Source organism: Nymphalis io, chromosome 5 (assembly GCF_905147045.1).
Source record: "Nymphalis io chromosome 5, ilAglIoxx1.1, whole genome shotgun sequence".
NCBI classification, from domain to species: Eukaryota; Metazoa; Arthropoda; class Insecta; order Lepidoptera; family Nymphalidae; genus Nymphalis; species Nymphalis io.
The window spans coordinates 1,325,088-1,347,847 of NC_065892.1; the positions used below are offsets into that span (position 1 = coordinate 1,325,088).

The following is a 22,760-nucleotide window of genomic DNA, read 5'->3' on the forward strand; positions in this document are numbered from 1 at the left end:
AAGTAGTCTTTTAAACTTACGAGTCACAATACTTTTCTATAGACGCTTAACAAAACGAATCGTTTCTTAAATACCGTATCCTGACATAAGTGTTAGTTAAAATGAAAGTGTACAAAGGCTGACTTATCCCACTAAGAGTAAAGCATTTAGTCACTGATGACGTTCAACCATGTTAACTTTCCACTTGTATACAACTCGCGCAGAATACATCGATAAAAAGTATTATTCGTAGCGGTGTTGTAAAAATCACTTAGCCAAAGGTTATGTTTTGAACTTTGATGTTACATTACAAGAAACAATACTGTCATTACTTCAACTTAGTCGGCATTAAATAATATTTTGTATTTCCTAATCAATAGATATATAAAGTATAGTTGACTGGAAGTACAGTCACAGCCTGTGAAAGTCCCACAGCTGGGCTAAGGCCTCCTCTTCCTTTTTGAGGAGGTTTGGAGCTTATTCCACCACGTTGCTCCAATGCGTGGTAGAATCACATGTGGCAGAATTTCAGTGAAATTCGACACATGCAGGAATCCTCACGATATTTTCCTTCATCGTCAAGCACGAGATGAATTACAATAACACATGAAATTGCCCGGGTTTGAACCCACGATCATCGGTTAATATTCACGCGTTCTTACCACTGGGCCATCTCGGCTTTTGGACATGACTGGAAGACATTGACATTTAGTACACCTGTCTTTTCTTAATTGTTTTTAAACACATTTTACTATTCCATAACTACGTTATCCTAACGATAGTTTTTATTTAATTTCTGTTAATACGTTTGAATCAAATACTGCAGATACATTTTGCTACCAAGCGATTTAACCAAGCAATTCAGCTGAAATATTGCACATACTATTCCTACTAGTGACAATACAATTTAATTAAAATATCCTTTTTCCAGTGACATCCAGCGACATCATATCATAAGACATCGAGCGGTACCCTTTCCGTCTCAACAAGGAGCGCCACGGGATCGGTTGCGCATGCTACCGTGACGCTCTGACGTAGTTAAGACATCCTAAGCCAACGGCTTCAGAGGAGGCATTCTTAGGACTTACAGTAACAGCCTGTTAATGTCCCACTGCTGGGCTAAGGCCTCCTCTCCCTTTTGCGGAGAAGGTTTTGGAGCTTATTCCACCACGCTGCTCCAATGCGGGTTGGTAGAATACACATGTGGCAGGATTTCAATGAAATTAGACACATGCAGGTTTTCTCACGATGTTTTTCTTTCACCGCCAAGCACGAGATGATTTATAAACACAAATTAAGCACATGAAAATTCAGTGGTGCTTGCCCGGATTTGAACCCACGATCATCGGTTAAGATTCACGCGTTCTTACCACTGGGCCATCTCGGCTTTCTTAGGACTTGTATATTCTTTATTGCAATAACATCCGTTGCGAGTATCACACTCTCCCTTCCAACTCGATGACGTCGTCAAGGTCAGTCACAATACACAAATTTCAAATCATATAGTATTTTAAATATTTTAATTTATTCAAAATGTATAATAAATGCTTGTTTATAAAACATTTACAATAAAATTTATTTCTGATAGTTGCGTTAATATAACGGTCCCTAAAACAATAGAATATATATTAGTGTTATACAACAATAATTCGTATAATTGATTCCACTAGGTGGTGGAATCAATTATACGAATACTGGTGGTAGGGTTTTGTGCAAGCTCGTCTGGGTAGGTACCACCCACTCATCAGATATTCTACCACAAAACAGCAATACTTGATATTGTTGTGTTCCGGTTTGAAGGGTGAGTGAGCCAGTGTAATTACAGTTACAAGGGACATAAAATCTTAGTTCCCAAGGTTGGTGGCGCATTGGCTATAAGCGATGGTTGACATTTCTTACAATGCCAATGTCTAAGGGCGTTTGGTGACCACTTATCATCAGGTGGCCCATATGCTCGTCCATCTTCCTATTCTATAAAAAAAAAAAAAAAAACAGCTGTTAGTATTCATTACCGATTTCCTATAATTTGAAACTCCAATAAATTTATGATAACGGATCATACTTCTGTCTCCCTTAGGGGGGAACAATGGGTATCAAGTGTAGATGTTTATTGCTACAGGATGCGACAATTGCCTTATATTGGCTATAACGAACGCACCCAAGTAATACAGTCTTGTTAAGCCGATATTCTATTTTATGATTGTAATGGACCAATGTCTTCGAGTGTTATTGGAAATGGAATAAAAAGTTCTATGTAATATGTTTTCAAGTGTTATGTTATATACACATATGTTACACACACATTCTCTCCAATCTCATTACAATGTTATAAATGCGTAAGTATGTTTGATATTTATTAGTTTGTTTTCCTTACAGAAGTTTAAGTTTTTAGCCTGAAGTGACTAATGACAAATTTTTATATCGAAAACTGCATAAGTAAATAAATTCATCGTATTACTTTTATTTAACTCAACAATAAATAAATATTATAAGCAGAAGCAAATCCACGTAAACGAATTTTGAAGAGACAACTCATTTAATTCATAATTTATTCTTCGATAAAATATATTATGTGATTGTATATATATACTTTATTATATAACGTCTTGTTCTGCAAAGCTGGATGGATATTTGTAGAAAAATTGAATGTAAATTACGCGAGATAGAGAAACATTTCTCAATGCTTTCGACCCTTGACAATCATTGTAGTCTTGTGTCTCGGCTCGTTTTATTATTCATCTGTCTACTTTAAATTGCCTCAATTTGTATGAGTTAAGTAGTTAATATATTCAAGGGGACTCTTGTCAGTTATCCAACAGATACGGGCAGCGGACGTCGAAAATATCAAAGTAATTTATCAGTTTGCAGTTTAAAATATGGGAATTGTTTATTAAGTTTTGTTAAAACAAAAGCGAGCGTGTTTACTTAAGACATATACAGATTTGAGATTAAGACGCGTACACACATGCGTTTGAGTGTTTATGTTCGCAAATCCGTTATTACTGAACGGGATATACGTGAAGTACGTCAGAAGCTCAGGATCGGTAAATATGTTTTCAAAATTAGCTTCGGATGATCTATTATAAATATATTTAATACTGAATTATGTGCTGCCCTAACCTTGTTATATTCTGTTGAATTTTAGTTATATATTTAATAAAATATAATAAGAAATAAAACATTATTACATGTTTGTTATTATAAATTTCACACAAAAAAATTAATGGTTACACTTTTGGGATATTTTTAATACTTTCATGAATACATTAATTTTTCAATGATAACAAATGCATTAAATTATTATATCGCCACGTGACCGAGCCTTTAGGGATTTCACAACAAAAAGGAAAGCTTGAAATTTTTGAAATATGACATGTTGAGAATCACGCGGATCTGTGATGTGACTGCGCTGCAATGAATCACACGTGCACACACACATCAAAGATATTCCGCAATTATTTATGTTATCAAATGAGAATATTCTGACATTTAGACCCGGTTCACATTAGGTCGGACTGACACACGTGTCATCACGAAATGTGTCAGCTGCACAAAGGCGTACGTATGTTGGTAACACGGTTTACATGAGTCCGACAAAACTATCGTACACAACATATTTACCGGACGTTTTTAACAGTCGAGTCGGATATGTTGAACGCGTATCTTTGTATTGGATCGTTCAAATTGTCTGTGGTGTTTAAGCGTCGTCGACATCAATTACACGAGGAAGCCCACTCTTAATTATTATGCTGCTGCACGTCGATTAGTGTCGGCAATAGGTACGAGACACAATATCAACAGCAATATTATTTGACAACAAATCGAACGGATATAATGTCAACCAGATTAAAAAAAATTATACATTCTTAAAAAAATACTGAATCAAATATGATTATATTCTCTATTACATTTATATACATAGAAGCGTCAATAACGCAATAGATTCGCCGGGTAGCGATGTAAAAGTCGCAGTTTATTACCGTCCCCACGCTTAACACAAACTGTGCGCTTAATTGGAGGGGTAAATAAGAATATCAGTAACTCCTTAAAGCAAGGGAATTGCTAGTTTACTATCTAAAAGCTAACACAACAATAAACAAAAAATAACAGGAGTCCATGTTTTTCTATGGTACCAGTAATGCAATTTCCTATTAAACCAGGAATCCGATATCGAAGATGTCCAAATAAGAATTATGATTCAATATTTCATTGTAAGGCGACACATAGATGAGAAAATCTACAACTTAAAGGTCGTAAATATCTGGGCAGTGGTGTTTGACGGCAAAAAGCATGTCACAAGCTGTGGTTCCATTGTTCTACTAATTTAATCTCTTTTGAACATGTTTACATAACTTTCTGTATACTTTAATATGTAACAAACTAATTTGAACTAAGTAACTGTATTCAGTCATACAAGAGATGTAACATGAGACAGGTTTATATTTGTTAAAAAGGATTGGAATTGCAAAGCTTATAAATATTTCATAAAATACTAGTTTCTACCCGTGACTTTGCTTGTAAGTGATTTTCTGTGTCCCTGACAACGTCTATGTTAAGTTAAAACGTGTAAGCGGAATAAACAAACAAAATCATATTCGCAATATAATAGTGAAAACAAATAACAATGTGTTTATTATAAAATTTTGGCCTCAGTGGCTATTCTCAAAGCCAAGCTCAAAATAAAAAAAATTGTATATTCAAAATCACTCCCTAAATCATATTCTTTCAGGACGACCATCTAACACAGGATGCAGGTAAGCGCTTCACAAATGACGTTACGGAAGCAAAACTACCAACTTCCCAATTCTAAACCACTAATGATACTAAAAGATAAAAAACCTAACAATATTTATTTGACCGACCCTGAATTCGAACCTATAAGCCAGCCAGTACACCAATGTGACATTAAAGAATAAAAGCATAACTGCTCAGCTCGGCGTAAGTAAATCGAATCACGTATGTTCCATAAAATATAAATGCAACTTTTTACCAGACGCTATTTCAAAGTATGCTTCGAATTGGTAAGTTCAATTTCAGTAACATTTCTAAGTAATGCAGCGGGAGTCTTTACAGCCATATTAAATATTAGATGCAGTCAAATATCGGATACTAAGACCGCGAGAGAAATAAGCATTAGATACGAGACTAAATACAAATAAATTTGATATTTCTGACATTAAAGAGATATATAATAAAAATATATTAAGAGAAGTCGAAATCCCATTTAAAAGATCATGATTGTTATTGCGACTGAAGATAAAAGTAAGTCTTGATGGATGACTGTTAATATTTTTTTTATTGCTTCCTTATTTTTGTAGCAGAATTTAAATAATTCGTTAAGAAGGTATTTTTCTTTATCTACAATGTACTTATATGTATAAGGTGGTACACTGGTGGTAGGGCTTTGTGCAAGCTCGTCTGGGTAGGTACCACCCACTCATCAGATATTCTACCGCAAAACAGCAATACTTGATATTGTTGAGTTCCGGTTTGAAGGGTGAGTGAGTCAGTGTAATTACAGGCACAAGGGACATAAAATCTTAGTTCCCAAGGTTGGTGGCGCATTGGATATGTAAGCGATGGTTGACATTTCTTACAATGCCACTGTCTAAGGGCGTTTGGTGACCACTTACCATCAGTTGGCTCATATGCTCGTCCATCTTCCTATTCTATAAAAAAAATAAAAAAGGTATACACACAATACATTTCAATCGAAAAATTAAAGATAAACAAAGCTTAGATTTACATATTACATGCGATTTACTAATAACTCTGCTGTATTATGCACAACAAACAATTTCTGATTAATTTACCTTTATTTATAATACAACACTATTCCACCTAACTGCTTCGCTTCCAAAATTCCTAAGCCTATATCCTCTTGTATCTATAGTTTATCTAGTTTACTGTCTTTATGATAATATTGTTTTTAAATAATTTTAAATGGACGTAATAATTTCTATATAGATAGCCATAGATTCTACCGAGAACCCGCAAGATACTCAGTAGTTACTCATTTTTGACAATCAATTTACATGGATAATTAAACACAATTGAATTATTACTTATCCTCTATGGATTTCAACTCCACACTTGTCTATTCTTAATCGAGTACAAATCCTGTATTGATTAAGCCTTATTAATCAAAGATCAGCTAATAATGTTTGAGGAATTTTACTTTAAAGGCGAGCTTTATTACACACATTCCTAAAAATATCTGAAGATACACTCTGGATATGAATACATATTACATGAAAATTCTAAGAGAATTCGTAGCTACGCCACTTGTAATTCAGCGCACGTGACGGCTAGAGTGGTCGGTCGAGCAACAATGGTTTAAGGAATCGCTCTCCGGTTAACACTTATTGGTCCACACGCTCGAAACGTTCTTTCTAATACGTTTTAATTCTGAGAGTGCTTTAAGGTTTTTTTATTTAAACAAAGACTCAAAACAGAATTTGAAAGAAAATAAATAGTCTTAAAATGAAAATGTCTTAATTTCGGGTATATACGTCATCTTTCATAAAATCCTTTTTATGGTTTAACAAGTTTAAATCGGCGGCATCGCCTGCGTGTGGGTGAGTCAGGTAGGTAGGTAGGTATTAATCAACGTAAATTTCAAATTAATAAATAAACAATCTCACTTTTGCATTTTAAATATTAGTTAGGATTACAAGAACATAATAACATCGTTAAAGTATAATTCTATATTATAAATGTGAAAGTTAATTATTCTGTTATGCATTAAGGCCTAAACCACTGAACCGTTTTTGATGAAATTTGGTATAACGCAATCTTGAGCCCCTAGAAGGCACATACACACCTGCCCAACGCGAGCGCTGCCGCAGGCGAAATCTAGTTTTAAGTAAAACACTAAACATGCATTCACTATTTGAATACTATAAAATTCAAATTAAAAATAGAATATTTTTCATAAATATTAACTACAAACTAATGTAAATTAATTATTCATGTTCGTAAATTAATAAAACATCCATCTAATTAATAAATCATAAATTAATCTTATGTATTATAATAAATTTAATTAATTCTAAAAATTAAACAATACCTATAATTGTTTATCTGAATATAAATTTTTGTTAAAAAATGATTTACGAGAGAAAGGTCTCGACGTAATCATGAAGATAGCTTCATACAAAATTGATTAAAACGATTTACGGCTGCGGCGAAGAACGGGTTCTGCAAACCCATTTTCTATTTGGATTTTTAATAAATAATTTCGCATGCCGCTAAATAATTTTGCATGAGATAAATTTTGACATATCAACTGTGTTATATATGGCGGAATAATATACCGAAGTTAAAATAAAAAGTGGGCATGCCCCCTACAAGGTGGACCGACGACTTAGAACGAGTCGCGGGAAGCCGTTGGATGCGGGCAGCGCAAGATCGGCCAACGTGGAAATCCTTGGGGGAGGCCTTTGGCCAGCATTGGACGTCTTTCGGCTTAAAAATAAAAAAAAGCACTTTTTATTTTGATAAGCTTAAATTTTATCACAATATGTTTATTTAAAAAATACATAAGATAGTTTTACATCAAGGTTATTCCGGCGAAACTACTTTCAATTATATTATTATCTGAATAAACACATTGGTGGCATATTTATGTACAAAAATAATAATAAAACATTACATAAAAAAAATATGAAGTGATTACACAAAATTAAAGTATACACTTGCTTCATTCACTCAGGTATTTCCTTATCAGTAGTTACAAGGTTAAATAAGATTTAAAGCTGAAGGAATATAGACTCCTTCAAGAACGAAAAGAATTTTATTAAGAACTCTTTTTTTCCTGACTTAAATACATATTAATTACATAAGTGTAATGAAAGTATACTATCTCTGTTTATATAATCTTGTATATACTATAAAATATGCCTTGACTAAATTTTTACAAGCTTTCGTTCAACTTAACCTGTTTGTATGTGTAGCTGAATTTTAAACCGATTGAGCTGAAATATTAGACAAACTTTTGTTGACAATGACAATGCAAGTCTATTAAATTAGTGATTAATTTGTTAAACGAAAGCTTGTTTCTGTATAATATTTTTGATTTATTATATAATTCAATGAATATTTTATATAATTAGTTGTAAAAATGTCCGAGTAATTAACAATATTTGTGTGTTAAATTATTAACAATTATTAAATATCTAGATATTTATTAGTATCACAATTTAGAATATTATCGATAATTCATAAGATTATCTTATATTTTCCGAAATGAATGTTTTAGTTATCGTACAAATCGAAACGTCACGAACAGTCATTGTGGTGAATGGGCGTAGACCACGGACCGTCAGAGCGACCCGTAATCAAACTTTACTAACTTCCCCGGATTAGTCCTGACATTGTTTATTTAAGGAATCAAGCCCCTCTTGCCATCAATTATGCAATTTAATTTAGAAATTACATCAATGCAGAATAACAGGACACCGGTTATATTAAAATTAATCATTTAACATTTCTTTATTAATTGGAACAAATTACGTCATACATACGTCATAGTCTACCTCATACAACAAAGTTCAACGAACAAAAATCAAATATAAAATCGACTCTCCGTTTGGCGAGGTTGGTAGATACTTGCCTTTCACGCCGATGGTTGTGGGTTCGATTCCCACCCAGGACAGACATCTGTGGGCAGGTGTAATTATCTTAATAAGTATGTATTTACTAAAGAAAAGTAGTATATGTAGTATATCAGTTATCTGGTTTCCATAGTACAAGCTCTGCTTAGTTTGGGAACAGATGGCCGTGTGTGAATAATGTCCCAGGATATTATTATTATTATTAAATTTATATTGTATGCTCTATATACACTATTAAGGCTATGTTTTTAAAGATGAACAGAATATTATAATACAATTAGTAATGAATCAAGCAATCTCCCTCTGGTATGTTAATGCATATTACTACTTACATTGAATTTCATCTTTTGTTTGTTTGGGTCAAATTTTGCAACTGTTTTCTTGGGATTGTTAAGAAAACTGATATTACCACTAACACGTCTAAAACATCTAAACATATTCAACTTTGTATATTCAAACTATAAACCGACATAATTTGAAAGCACAATAGGAAATGAATAAGCTTCTAGGTTTTACGTGAATACAGAAGAAACAAACAAATAAAAATTACCTCTTTATAATATTCGTATAATTCTATGATGTTGAAGTTACGTGTATTAAATATTAACGGCATTACCTTCTCCTTTTGTGACTTTTAACAAAATCAGATGTGTCATTGTGTGTGATCACAGGCCGGAGGGATTACTGTAAATGACGCCCTAAGCCCAAGGTCGCCACTTTCATGCTCGTGGTAATAATTGAACTCATATTTGATAAGTGCCGAAATGTTTCAGTAGATAGAATACGTGAACCTTAACGGAAAATCCAAGCAATCACCACTGAACTTTTGTGCTTATATTTTGTTTATAATGCACCGTGTTATCGTTGGTAAAAGAATAATACTGGGGAAACCTACATGTTTTATGAAATTCTAAGTGACTATGCGTCGCTATCCCACACCAAAACAGCGTGGTGGAAATCTAAACATATTTCCCAGCAGCATGACATTTACGGACTGCAATATATTACATACGTATATTGAGAAGTACAGCTATGTCACCGTTAGACTTCAATGAACCGGCCATCTATCGAGGAGTTCTACAACGTTAAAAAATATACATTAAGAAAAAAAATATATAAATTATATATATTATTTAAAATCGCCTTTAACTCATTCGCATTCATAAAAACCAAATTCCCATATGAATGTGGTCACTGACAATATTGAATGACATACTCATTTATAAACTAACTGTTGCCCACCCTCTTCGTCCTGCGTTAATTATATGTTTTTATGAACATTGCTCATGCGTTGCAAATTGCAATGTATCTTTAAAGCTGCTTGTAAACAGTTACACATACGGCTCGCACGCCATCTAGTTCAAGTTGATGATACTATACCAGATCGAGAGGTAGCCTTAGCTTATTTAACCAAAAAAATAAAATAAACCGGCAATTGAAATTTCCTGTAAGGAAATGCCTAGGCGAGGCGAGGTTTCAAAGGCGGATTTGCTTCGGTCAGTCGGAAGCCCACACTCTTAGGTATCAATATCAATTGTACAAATATCAAGCTCAATCGAGATGGACAGTGCGTTTTAAATTGACGTTTGTTCTTTTGGTACTCTATGTGTTCACGCATCGTTCATCCAATTTAGTTTAAGCTATGAAGTCGTTTACTGTTGCGCGAAGGTTTTCGTCAACCTTACTAATATTATATTTATATTATACTCGACGAGCCGGTTGGCATGGTTGGTAGATACTTGCCTTTCATGCCGAAGGTTGTGGGTTCAATTCCCACCCAGGACAGACATTTGTGTGCATGAACATGTCTGTTTGTCCTGAGTCTGGGTGTAATTATCTATATAAGTATGTATTTACAAAAAGAAAAGTAGTATATGTAGTATATCAGTTGTCTGGTTTCCATAGCACAAGCTTTGTACAAGCTTAATTTGGAATCAGATGGCCGTGTGTGAAAAATGTCCCAGGATATTATTATTATTATTATTATAAATTCGAAACTAAGTTTGTTTGTCACACTTCACGTCTTACTACTAACTATTCTTTATGTTGCCGACGCGCTGACAACCGTTGTGTCTAAATTATCATACTTATATTACGTTCAAAATCAACATTTTTTGCTCAAGTAAGTGATTGCAAGCTCTTTTAAATCGTTATTTTACAAGATTAAATTTAGTATAAAGCTACACCTCGTTTGGAAAGAAAAACCACCGAGAAACTAAACCTTTTTAACAATTATTCAATTAAATTTATCTGGCGAAAAAGCATTCACAAAGTATTATATATATTTACTATACCTTTTAACATAAGCTTTAAATATGTTTATTGAAAAATATTGGTTACGTTAAAATTTTACTCATTTTACCATCACAACTATACAAATAATACAGAAGAAATAGTAGCATAAATTCTACGTTGCCTTAAATAGTCATAAGTTCATAACGGCACAGCATCTGCGCATCCCCACTGACGCACGGAGGTCAAATTCATTGCTCTCAATTGACTGCGCTGGAGATACGATTCGTTTGAGTACTTGCAAGTGGGTGAATCAATTGTTGAGACCTAGTTCGCATGAAAACATAGATGGTGTATGAACTCACTCACACAGCGTCATTTGTTATTTTATTATTTATATATTCATTATATGCATCTACCATTTTGAAGTTTGCATATAATATCATTACAATAGAGCTGCTTGGGGTGTTCTTTTTATTTAATATTTCATTGGTAATCTTTAGTATTATACTAATGAATCCTCGCTTCTAATTATATGTATTGTTTAGGTACATATGCCACGTCAATTTGTATTTATTGTTCATTAACAATATAAGGATGCCATGGAAATATTGCAACGTGTCTGAATCATTTCACGCAAACATATTTAATTTCTTTTTTTTTAATTATATAGATTATTAGTTTTATTTACTAACCAGGTTACAGGTTTTTTTAATTTAATTTTTAAGAACAACCTAATTTGGTGTATAATATATGAATTGTAAATAAAGTTTTATTTAAATTTGTTTGTATAAATTTTATTTGTGTAGCAACAAATATATAATTAAACATTAAACACGCACGTGTATGTCGAAAACAAATAAAATAAATATATTATCAATGTCCTTTTTAAGATATAAGATTCATATTTAGCCCGGCAATTAAGCGTAAAGCTTGTGTTAGAAGTAGGGATGACAATAGCCAATAGCAAGGGATTAGAAGAAGGGATCGAACCTGCCGATTTTTATCGATAGCCGACCCGTATACCATTCCGCCATTGAGGCTTTATTACTTTATTATAGTAAAATAACAGTGTGTCAATGGTCAATGGTATCCTTTGGTTTTATAATGGGTTAGAGATTGGACTACCACTCATCCCCAATGAGATTTGTTTAGACGTACACAATGAGATGAAATATAAGTAAAAATTAGCACATGAAAAAAGGTGGTGTTTACCCGAATTGTGTTTATCTTTGGTTAAAATTCACAGGACCTTGAATTTCCGCAAGTATGAGCATTAAATTATTGAATAAGAATTATATATTTGGACTGGACGTAAGAAATATCAGTTTTCCAAGATTTGAATAAGTTTTTTTTAACATTTATTCATTCACTTTAGGCCTCAAATAATTCGGGTCGAACCGTGTCAATGCTTTCGAAAGAAAAAAAAGGGACTGACCACTTAAGGAAAATCACATAATTGAAGAACAGTAAACGATGCGTAAAGTGGGGGCGACCCCTTGAAAATAATTCTCGAGTCGGAGTCGTGCCTTCGTCGAAGGGCACAGGAAGGGTCCATACATCATAAGCGGCCCATAAAAGATTAGGAAGTGCGTGACAAGTGACTTTTCTCATTCTTGATCCTTGTCAACATTTATTTGGAGAAATTTTATTTAATTTACCACCTCCATATCCATCAAACTGCGTTGAAGCAGCGTGGAATAATTTCCGAAATTCTTCAACAGGAGAAAAGGCCTACAACCAGAGACATTGGGACATTTACACTTACCTTACTACATTATATATTTAATTCATAAGCCATAATGTTAATCTGACGAAGCCTCGTCTCTTAATAGAAAATTACAAAAAGAAATTTGACTAAGGAAATCTTTAAACAAACTTAAACGAAGCGAAAAGAACCAAGACGTAGTCACACAGCGAGAATTGAAGTATTAGTTATACGTCATACATATTATACTAATTTTCGCCCGCTATCAAAGAAGTAGCCTATGTTGGGGTTCAAGTTTGGTTCAGCGGTTTAGACGTAAAACCGTAATAGACAAACAGTTACTTATACATTTATTATATTGGTATAGATACAAATTTCAATTTTAATATTTTATTTCAGAATTTCTCCTTGTACTTCTTATACAAACGAAGCATTTTTCGAACAATAACGAATTCACATAGTATTTTACTCTATAAAAATTGTTTAATAATGATATCGTATTATCAAAAACAAATTTACTATTAAAAATTTCAAAAGTAAATTATATTTACTAAGAATTAAGTCAGAGCGTGTTGTGTTAATAAATCACTATGCATCATCTCTGATTAAAATTCCCGAGCAATAATGCTTTTAACAACGATACAAATCGAATGCGAAATAAAACCGAGGTTATGCTCTCGACCCGTCCCAGTTGCTCAATATTTAAAAACATTACGCGTTCCAAATATTTTATACTACGAAATAAAATAATTGTGGTTTAACGATGATGAAAAATCCCTGTTAGTATCTTAAAGTAATTAATATAAATGTGAAAGTGAGTTTTTTTTTGTTTGATACATCGCGTCTTAAAATTTTGCATATACGTATCTGGGGTACATAAAACGACATAGGGTATCTAACCCCCATCCCACCACCAAGGGCAGATAAAAACTAGAATATATATATATATCAATAAATTTACTTATATCATTGATAGTTACAACTGAAGGTACATAACTCTAAAACACATACCGAAATTTGCATGATCTGTCAGAACTATGGTATATACTATATACCTTAACTTACATTACAGGTCAATACATATAAACATATACAGGTCTATACGGTGGCCATACGATTTGTGACGAATATCAAAATCACTTTTAATATGAAGAAACATAATCGCTCATCAATTAGTCAAATCAAGTTGTCCTATTAAATAAATCACAATGAATTTTAAATAAAAGTTATTATATAAAAAACAGGAAACATTTCGATTATTGATAACTAGTATTCAAAGATCAATAATATAATTGTTTATCATAGATAACATCTTACGTAATCACTTTGTAGTTAAACCACTTTCTAAACTTGTAATACATCGTTAACAGAAGTGTATACATCCTTCTGTTCACGAACTTTTACCCGTAACCATCTTAACCACTAATGACATAGAAAAGGCCCTTTTTGTGCAGTACGCGGTCATTCGTCTTCCAGCCCTCGACGTGTACAGACGATTGGACGTGTCCCTGTCTTGTTCGAACATCGCTTGAGACGAATGATAAGTTTTATATGACAGAAACAAGTTATTGAGATTTAAGATACAATGATACGACTAATTCGCAGATATTTTTAAAATCGCCAATTCAAACCTTATATTAAAAAAAGTAATGAATAAGGAATATTACTTTATTTTATCTATTAGAAAAAACCAAACAAAAGGTATGTAGAATAATAAAAAAGGTAAGAACTATTCGAACCATACATAAGACCTGAGTCCTTAAATATTTTTCACTGAGAAATATCAATGTAAAATACAAAGAATCGCTATCGCAAGATTATTCTATAATAGATGATAAAAATATGTTGTATGTATAAATTTGTTTTTTTTTTCTATAATTAATATACGGTATTTAAATGATCAAAGGAAGTTTTCGATAGAATCTACATTCAAAACCGGTTGATGCTTAACATTTAATAAATGCCTAACCGGATAAAGAATATTTTGAATTTTGCCTCTAAATGTCCCACAGCTGGCCTAAGGCCTTGTCTTCCTTTTTAAGAAGTTTTGGAGCTCATTCAATCACACTCCTCCAATAGGGGTTCGTGGATACATGTGGCAGAATTTCAATGAAATAAGACACATGCAGGTTTCCTCACGTTTTTTTCATTCACCACCGAGTACGAGATGAATTATAAACACAAATTAAGCACATGAAAAGTCCAAGTGGTGCTTACCTGGGTATGAACCCGTGATCATCGGTTAAGATACACGCGTTTTAACCTTATTGTGAGATACTTGTGTTTTGTACTTATTCAGAAACCATCATAAACAAAACGTATCATAGTTTCATTGCAATCGGATATAACCTGGATGAACATGCTGAACAAATAAAAAGTCCGTTTTTTTTAATTTCATATTCAGAACTATACTATTTAAGCGTGCATGTTTCAAGATTATTATGGTAATAAACTAGACAAGACAATTAAAATTATTGACCTTATAATTACGGCACTCAAGCGGGAACCGCGCTTTACCCCACAATCAAAAATTTAAATGAGCTTCCGTCGATCCTGGATCCAACGCAGTATTTTTCTCCTCTAATGCCATTTTCGGTGGTATTACTCTTAAATGAATATTCATTAGAGAAATCGTTTAGAGATAATAGATCGTGGTTCATATTAGGCACGCAATGAATTATGGATATCGGTTTTGTATGGGAGAATGCGGCCCTCCGTTACATTAAATCATTCAAACATTATTAATTTTTCGAGCATCGGGCCCCCTTTATTGTGACTTTACTAAGAGTACATGCTTCTTAGCCTAGGACATAATGTAATAATATCTTTGGTAGAAACATGAGATTTGTATGACTGCTATGCTTTATGCAAGCCCGTAGGTAGGTCGTGTGCAGGCCCGTAGTGTAGATACCACCCACTCATCAGATATTCATATACATAACAGCAGTACTTGGTATTGTTGTGTTCCGGTTTGAAGGGTGAGTGAGCCAGTGTAATTACAGGCACAAGGGACATAACATCTTAGTTCCCAAGGTTGGTGGCGCATTGGCGATGTAAGCGATGGTTAACATTTCTTACAATGCCAATGTCTATGGGCGTTGGTGACCACTTACCATGAGGAGGCCCATATGCTCGTCCGCCAACCTATAATATAAAAATATATATACAATTTTAATAATAAAATTGCCCACGAACCTTGTCTATAAAAAGTCCTTCCATTACCTGAAAACAAAACAAAATAATTAATTTCAGGACACTTATGCAATAAGTTTTTATTCATCGTCGCATATACTATATAATCTAATCTATAAAAATATTTTATATGATGTCTTCTAGCCGAATATTAACCATTGCGTCCACTCTCAAGAACTATCCACCTTTATAAACCCTAATTATGGGGAGAAATTCGATGGGGCGTATGACAATTTGACAAAACCTGATTATCGAGGACGTAAATACGAGTTCTGAGAAAGTATCAACTGCTTTATGTGTACGGGTAATAATATCAACTTCCTTCCCTTATAAAATCCTAAAAATTAGTCCTAACCCCCCGAGAACCTGACCTCAGAAATCTTATAAGCTAGCTAGTTCAACGAGTTATTTGCACCAATTTTCAGTATAAAATCGTTGGTTCGCTACATTCTGAATTTATAGCTCTCAACGCGCCGTAAGTAGACGCCTCGACTTAGCTACTTGAGAACGAGAAGAAACTCATTTCAATTTGAGCTTTTCAGGTTGAAATAATTACGAAATAGTGCCACTTTTCATACCGTAGCCATAAAGAAATGGTTTATTAACTTGGAAGCGATACAAAACTACTAATATTAAGTAATAATGATATACATATAACTAGTTTTCACCCGCTGCTTCTCCCGCGTGTTTGGGGAGGAGGTCAGGTGTTAAGAATACCGTATGTCCTTCCTTGGGGTTCAAGCATGCCTGATCCAAAATTTAATAAAAATCGGTTCACGGTTTAATACGTGAAGCACGACAGACATACAAAGTTACTTTCAAATTTATCATATTGGTATAGATAAAGAAAAAATTGAAAATACTTAATAAAAAAGATATTTTTTGCATAAGTAATAAAACTATGTGTTTATATAAATATATGTGTATGTATTTATGTGTAATACGTTTTAGTATATGTACTCGTATATATATCATACTGGTGAAATTATGCCACTAGACGATTTCCCGTTGCCTTAAGTTTGCCAGGAAGTTCTCTCTTTAGCGATAATGCTGCCGCGTATACCTGCTATTTACTTTTATTGTTTATTCATTTTATAGATATATTTTTCTCGGCCCATCACAACCACAAATGGTACTATTTTATATATAACTGCTTCCTGGCCGGTGAGGGGGTGAGGTGTTTTGTCCTTTTCTGTACCCCTTACATCAGTTGAGTAAAGAAAAGAAAGCGTAACAGACAAGCAAACTCACTTTGGCATTTGTAATATTGGTAATGTTTTTTTTTATTATATTATTCTTTTTTTGTAATTCGTTTTTATTTTTTTTTACTTGTGATATAGTTAATTATGTTATTTTTAGTGCTTACATTTTTTTACAGTTATAAATATATATTTAAAATACCTGTTTGTACTTGTTTTCTTAATAATCTTAAGCTTTATTTGTACCTGAAACTGTATTATTATTTATTTGAGCATGATTGATAGAAATATATATCAAACCGCTAACAAAGTCACATATTTCAATAACCTTTTAACACAACTAAAATTCAGTATTCAACAGAAACGCATATTACTTAAACCTTGTTGAATTTCAACGCGAAAGAACTCGAGAACTAAAATTAAAAAAAAAAGAATCCGACCGTTCTAGATATATCCCCGGAGGATGAAGAAAAACGGTTCTTATTACCTAGCCAGTCGAAAGTAAGTTGGCATTGTTGAAAGTTACAGTTTTCAATCTTGAACAACTTTGTTCATAATTCAAGCTGCTGGGACGAAACTACGACCACCGTTCGCCACTGGGAATTTGTGAGTTCGTGTAAGAACTTATTACACAAACACAGTGACACCGTCCTGTCAATTCATCAAGCGCTTCAACTGCCTTCAAGCACGCTATTCCCTGGACATGAAATGACCATTTATTATTTAGGAAACTTTGAATCAACACCATTGATTTCGTATAGATATATGTATTCTTTTTTTTAATTGGTGTGATAAAAATCATATTTTGGATTTCATATGAAATCACATAGCTTATCCATTTTAATAGTAACTAACAAATATCTCAACTACTATTGGTTGATGTATTTGATACAGAATATAAAAAATAACAAAGAATTTTATTTTTTAATGTGGAATATAATTCAATAAATAAATTGGCAATTTTTATATGTAACTCTAATTAAAGTAAATTAACCAAATAATGACTGTGAAGTTCTTTGATTGCATTTCTAAACAACAACTATCAAACAAGATGCTATCGTAGTTAAACTGACTAGTGTACATCAGAGTTCACATAATAGGTGTGCATCTCCGTGTCAAATCCCCGCTTGGACCGCGTGTCGTCGACTGATAAGCGTTCGATGGGTATATACAAAACAAAGGATATAGCGAATACTACGAACAATTAAAACCCGTATGAGAAATATTGTAAATGCATAAATAACAAAAAACTATAAACGATAAATTACGTAGTATATAAATAAGTGTCTAAGTGAATAATTATTCAAAATAAAAGTCGTTTTTATGAGAAGCAGTTAAAAGTTTACGTAAAAAATTTGAAAATTGGATTTTTCATTTATAAAAGTTATTATTTTTAGAAGGTACGTGTTGAATTTTTAAATTGTTTTTGTTAATACTGTTGATATCGATTATTTTAGTTAATCTCATAAATATATTGCTTTAGTATCTGTATGGAAAAAATACTATATAGTCTCTTATAGTTACTAACATAACTTTTAACTTAAATCGTACTCAGTTCTTAAAAAAAACTGTTCTCTTTTTTATATATTTTATATATTTAATAAATAACAATAAGTTAACAAAATTTCAACAACATAAACGAACCTCAAAACGACGATCTCACCCTATTTCAAAGACAGTTAACTATAACAAAATTGTTGCTCCATGCCAGAAATTACAAAGAATAAATGTATGCAGCGCTATGAAAACAAAAACGTCTTATCTATAACGTTTGATGGACGTTTATTTACCATAACAATGGGGCGCGATATAACGAAAATTTTCAATTAAATAAAACAAAACGTCGCGATGTATTGTGCGGTGCGACAGTTGCGACGGCAGCACGAAGCGGCGTGGAGCGTTGCGGATGTCCGCCGCCTGAATGGTATTCTCAAACGCTGTCATGAAGGCCGGTCTCTACTAACAATACTAAGCTGAGAATACTGTTTATATAACATTCTATAAATAGACATTTATTTAACAAACTATTTAAATAACAATGTTCAAATTGTTAAAATATGTTAAAGCGAAAAGTGAATAATTTGCTTTGGTTTAATGAAAAGAGCACTAGTTGTGTGATATGTATGATATCTTAGCTTGTAAAATGAAGGTTCAGCTTCAAAATGGCGTGAAGCTCGCTCGCGCCATTACGCTCGGAATGGCGGAGATTAGAGCGATATCATGCGAAGGTGGCGCCTAAGAATGTCTAACGAGAAATTAGATCACGTCGATAAATGCCGATGGAACCTATACCGATATTTACTGGAGGAAACGCTTTTCAGATCAGATTATATTATTTTGAAATATGTTCTATAACAAATAATTAAAATTTTTAAATCTGATTAATAATATACTCAGAAGTTAGTTTATTAACTTGTATTATTATTCTAATAAATGATTACAAGTATACTTTTGAATCAACATTTGTGAATTTTAATATTAAAATGTATTTTTTACAAATAACATAAACTTCCTTCAAGTGCTGTCCTTCTGACCGATTTCGACTACTGCGGCCAATCTGAATAGAAAAGTAGGATGTATTATAGTGCACAAACACGATGCAGTCTTAATTCCCTCGCTCTCATAATCTGATGGCTCGGCAGTCCGACACGACCGGAAAAAGTTCAGGTGCAGGACCAACGGCTGCACGTGCTTTCCGAAAACCTTCACGGCAGTGTACACACACAACTTCCAAACTCCGGGCTACTACTGAGAATCTTCGACAGAAAAATCCAATAACTTTCTATCGGCCTGACACGGGGTTTGGACCTGACACTAAACCAACGAGGAAAAATAATAATCTACCAATAATTTTGAACTTACTAACATCATTGGAACAAACAAGCTAACAAAGAACTAGACCCCTTTTCAAGTCTAAAGGTATCGTGTAATGTTATACCATTCGATTCATGCAAATATCTTTATCTAGCAAATAAATAAATGTAAAACGTGCGATTCAAATCTCGCTACACAGACCGGGGAGTGTATCTCCCCTCGTTTCCTGTATAATACGTCACATCTATGTACGCGAACTCTGTATGTTTAATTTTTGTTTCCAGTAATTCAACTGTAAGATAACCCGCATAAAGTAAAAAATCACAAGCTCACGAATGTACGGTAGTTTTAAAACCATATCGTGCAGGACAACAATCTACCAAAAGGGTCTATTTCGGTCTCAACCCACTGCGGTGTATACGGTCTTTGAAATTTTAATCGTTACATTCACCCTGCCCTGATGGCACACTAGAGACTTGCTGCCATGTGTTCAGAAATGCGTAATACTTAGGGAGTACAAAAATAAATGGCCAAGAGCTAGAATGTTATTTACACACAAATAAAACATATCTAACATTTATCTATCTGATGTTATTATACATACTATTTTTATTATTAACGAATTGATAAACGGCACGAAATTTTGTATTCGAAGATGAGACAACGGTAAGAATCACATCGTATCTCACTCATCAAATGTTGATGGTCGTATATTGATGCATAATATCTTTAAAATGTTATGACCATTATTATAGTATCTAGTGTGTTTCGACAGAATAGCTCTACATACGGCAGAAGTAAAACTTTTCAAAGTTTTATTTAACAATGGTATACTCAAATTCGAACTTGAAATTTTACTGTCAACAAAATTTCACTATAAAATTGAATTATTATTAAAAATCTTAAACTATTACACAAATGTACATGAAAGGACAATGAAACAAAAGTTAATTTTAACTTTAACAGCTATTCGAATTCTATTGTAACGTTTGTAAGCCTAACCAATGTAAACTGATTGTGAGTCTACACAAATAGCTAACATGCACATTCGCTGCAAGTGTTACAAGTTTAAACAGTCCAAAGATTATCACTTAAGTGGAACGTGCATTATTTAAAATAGTTTTTATATAATAATATCTACCCTCCCGTCCTCGCTCGGGTAGGATATAGGTCTACATATAATTTTTATTTGAAGGACAAATGTACACAGAATTACTCACCTAAGATAAATCACAATCAGAAAAATGGTATAGGAACGCAGAGGACAAACAAAATCAATTATTTTTATGAATATACATATAATATGACTTGAGTATTGACTGTACCAACACAGGTTGGTGAATGCGCATGTGGAAGAGATTTATCAGACACATGAGGGTTTCTTCATGGAGTTTTCTTCACCGCTGTGCACGACACGTATTATAACCGCATATCTAGTTAAATATGCCTTTATTATTCCGCAAACTCCATAAATTAAGTAGTGTTTACGCGGGTTTGATTACGTAGTAATACGAAATATCGTATATATATATTTTTTTTAATTATACATATTGACTAATCAAATAACTCGGCAAAAGAAACTGAACGGGATTATATAAATTACTATTGTTATTTTCTATGTGTAACAGTAACAGCCTGTTAATGTCCCACTGCTGGGCTAAGGCCTCCTCTCCCTTTTGAGGAGAAGGTTTGGAGCTTATTCCACCACGCTGCTCCAATGCGGGTTGGTAGAATACTCATGTGGCAGAATTTCAGTGAAATCAGACACATTCAGGTTTCCTCACGATGTTTTCCTTCACCGTCAAGCACGAGATGAATTATAAACACAAATTAAGCACATGAAAATTCAGTGGTGCTTGCCCGGGTTTGAACCCACTATCATCGGTTTCTAACCACTAGGCCATCTGGACTTAATATTATTATTTATTTTCTATGTGTAATATTCAAAAATATATGTTTACAATATGTATACTTATTTATTACCTAAAACAGACTGGTGATGATCACTTCAGTCGCAAATTGTGATATCATCTAAAATAAAGTTAGCACAAACTATCGTTAAAACTTTTTATAAATGATTTTTTTCAACGTTTTCAAGGTCTGTAAAAGTGTAAACATTGTCCAAAAGTATTACTAACCCTCTGTAGTTAAGGATTAGAGGTTAGTTATGAATATTATTGAATACTTCAAATACATTTATGTTTATGCATTTATATTGGCGAAGGCGGGTGCTCGAATATGGTATGTCTACGCTCATAATATGGAATATTTTAAATTGTCATACGATGCGGTAGACGAATTCTATTCAGAGACGGAGCCTATTTATTAATTCACAGTCATATATATTACATTATTGTGAAAAAATATTGCGTAATAACCATAAATGAAAGCATTTTTTTTTCAATTAAAGTACGTCGAAAAAATACATTTAATATTATTTATTAAAAAAATTATTAACAATTGAGGCTTATTAGTTATTATTTTTGAAGATATTTCCATTTATCGTAAATTAAAAACATAATCGACTTCTATATCAAATGTAATTTATACAATGAATCTCATTTAAGCGATATTGTTTAACAAACATCGAAATACGCAAGCTGTCACGCTGATATTATCAGCAAGATATTAACTGTAAAGGGCTTACTGTGTATGAGATTGACTAGCGGATTAAATATTAACTATGTTAGGTAAATATTAACTAAAAATTAAGTAAATTGAATATTAACTACATTAAATTAGTCAAGTGAATCATGACTAATTTTTTTGGGATCAGACCAACCATGATCAGAAATGCACTGCACCGAAATCTATTGACAAGGCAAAGTTTCCAGCCAACTAACAAACATAATAACGTGTCTCCTACCTTTACAGTGCTTTAAAATTTAAATCTTATTTACATTCAACCCCAGCACCGCGTCGACGATGTGTCTTAGCTAATACTAAAAACATTCAACCCTCGCGGGACTATTTTCGGTGTCCCGTTGAACTTTTAAAATAGAATATCAGTGACCCAGAATA

The 22,760-nt window shown here is 33.1% G+C and overlaps 1 protein-coding gene across 8 annotated transcripts in view; it reads right to left on the reverse strand.

The window, feature by feature from the left end:
• LOC126768786 (polypyrimidine tract-binding protein 1) overlaps positions 1-22,760 on the reverse strand; it is a 462,213-nt gene that overhangs the window by 396,877 nt on the left and 42,576 nt on the right. For 4 of the 8 annotated variants that reach the window (XM_050487109.1, XM_050487099.1, XM_050487103.1 and 1 more), the window contains exon 2: positions 15,730-15,756. The exons of 3 other annotated variants lie outside the window; for them this stretch is intronic. In XM_050487109.1, coding sequence (XP_050343066.1) covers positions 15,730-15,753 — 24 coding nt within the window. In that variant the 5' untranslated portion in view covers positions 15,754-15,756. Of the gene's footprint in view, positions 1-15,729; positions 15,757-22,760 lie in introns of those variants that run through there. One more of the 8 variants, XM_050487105.1, reaches the window with a different exon arrangement.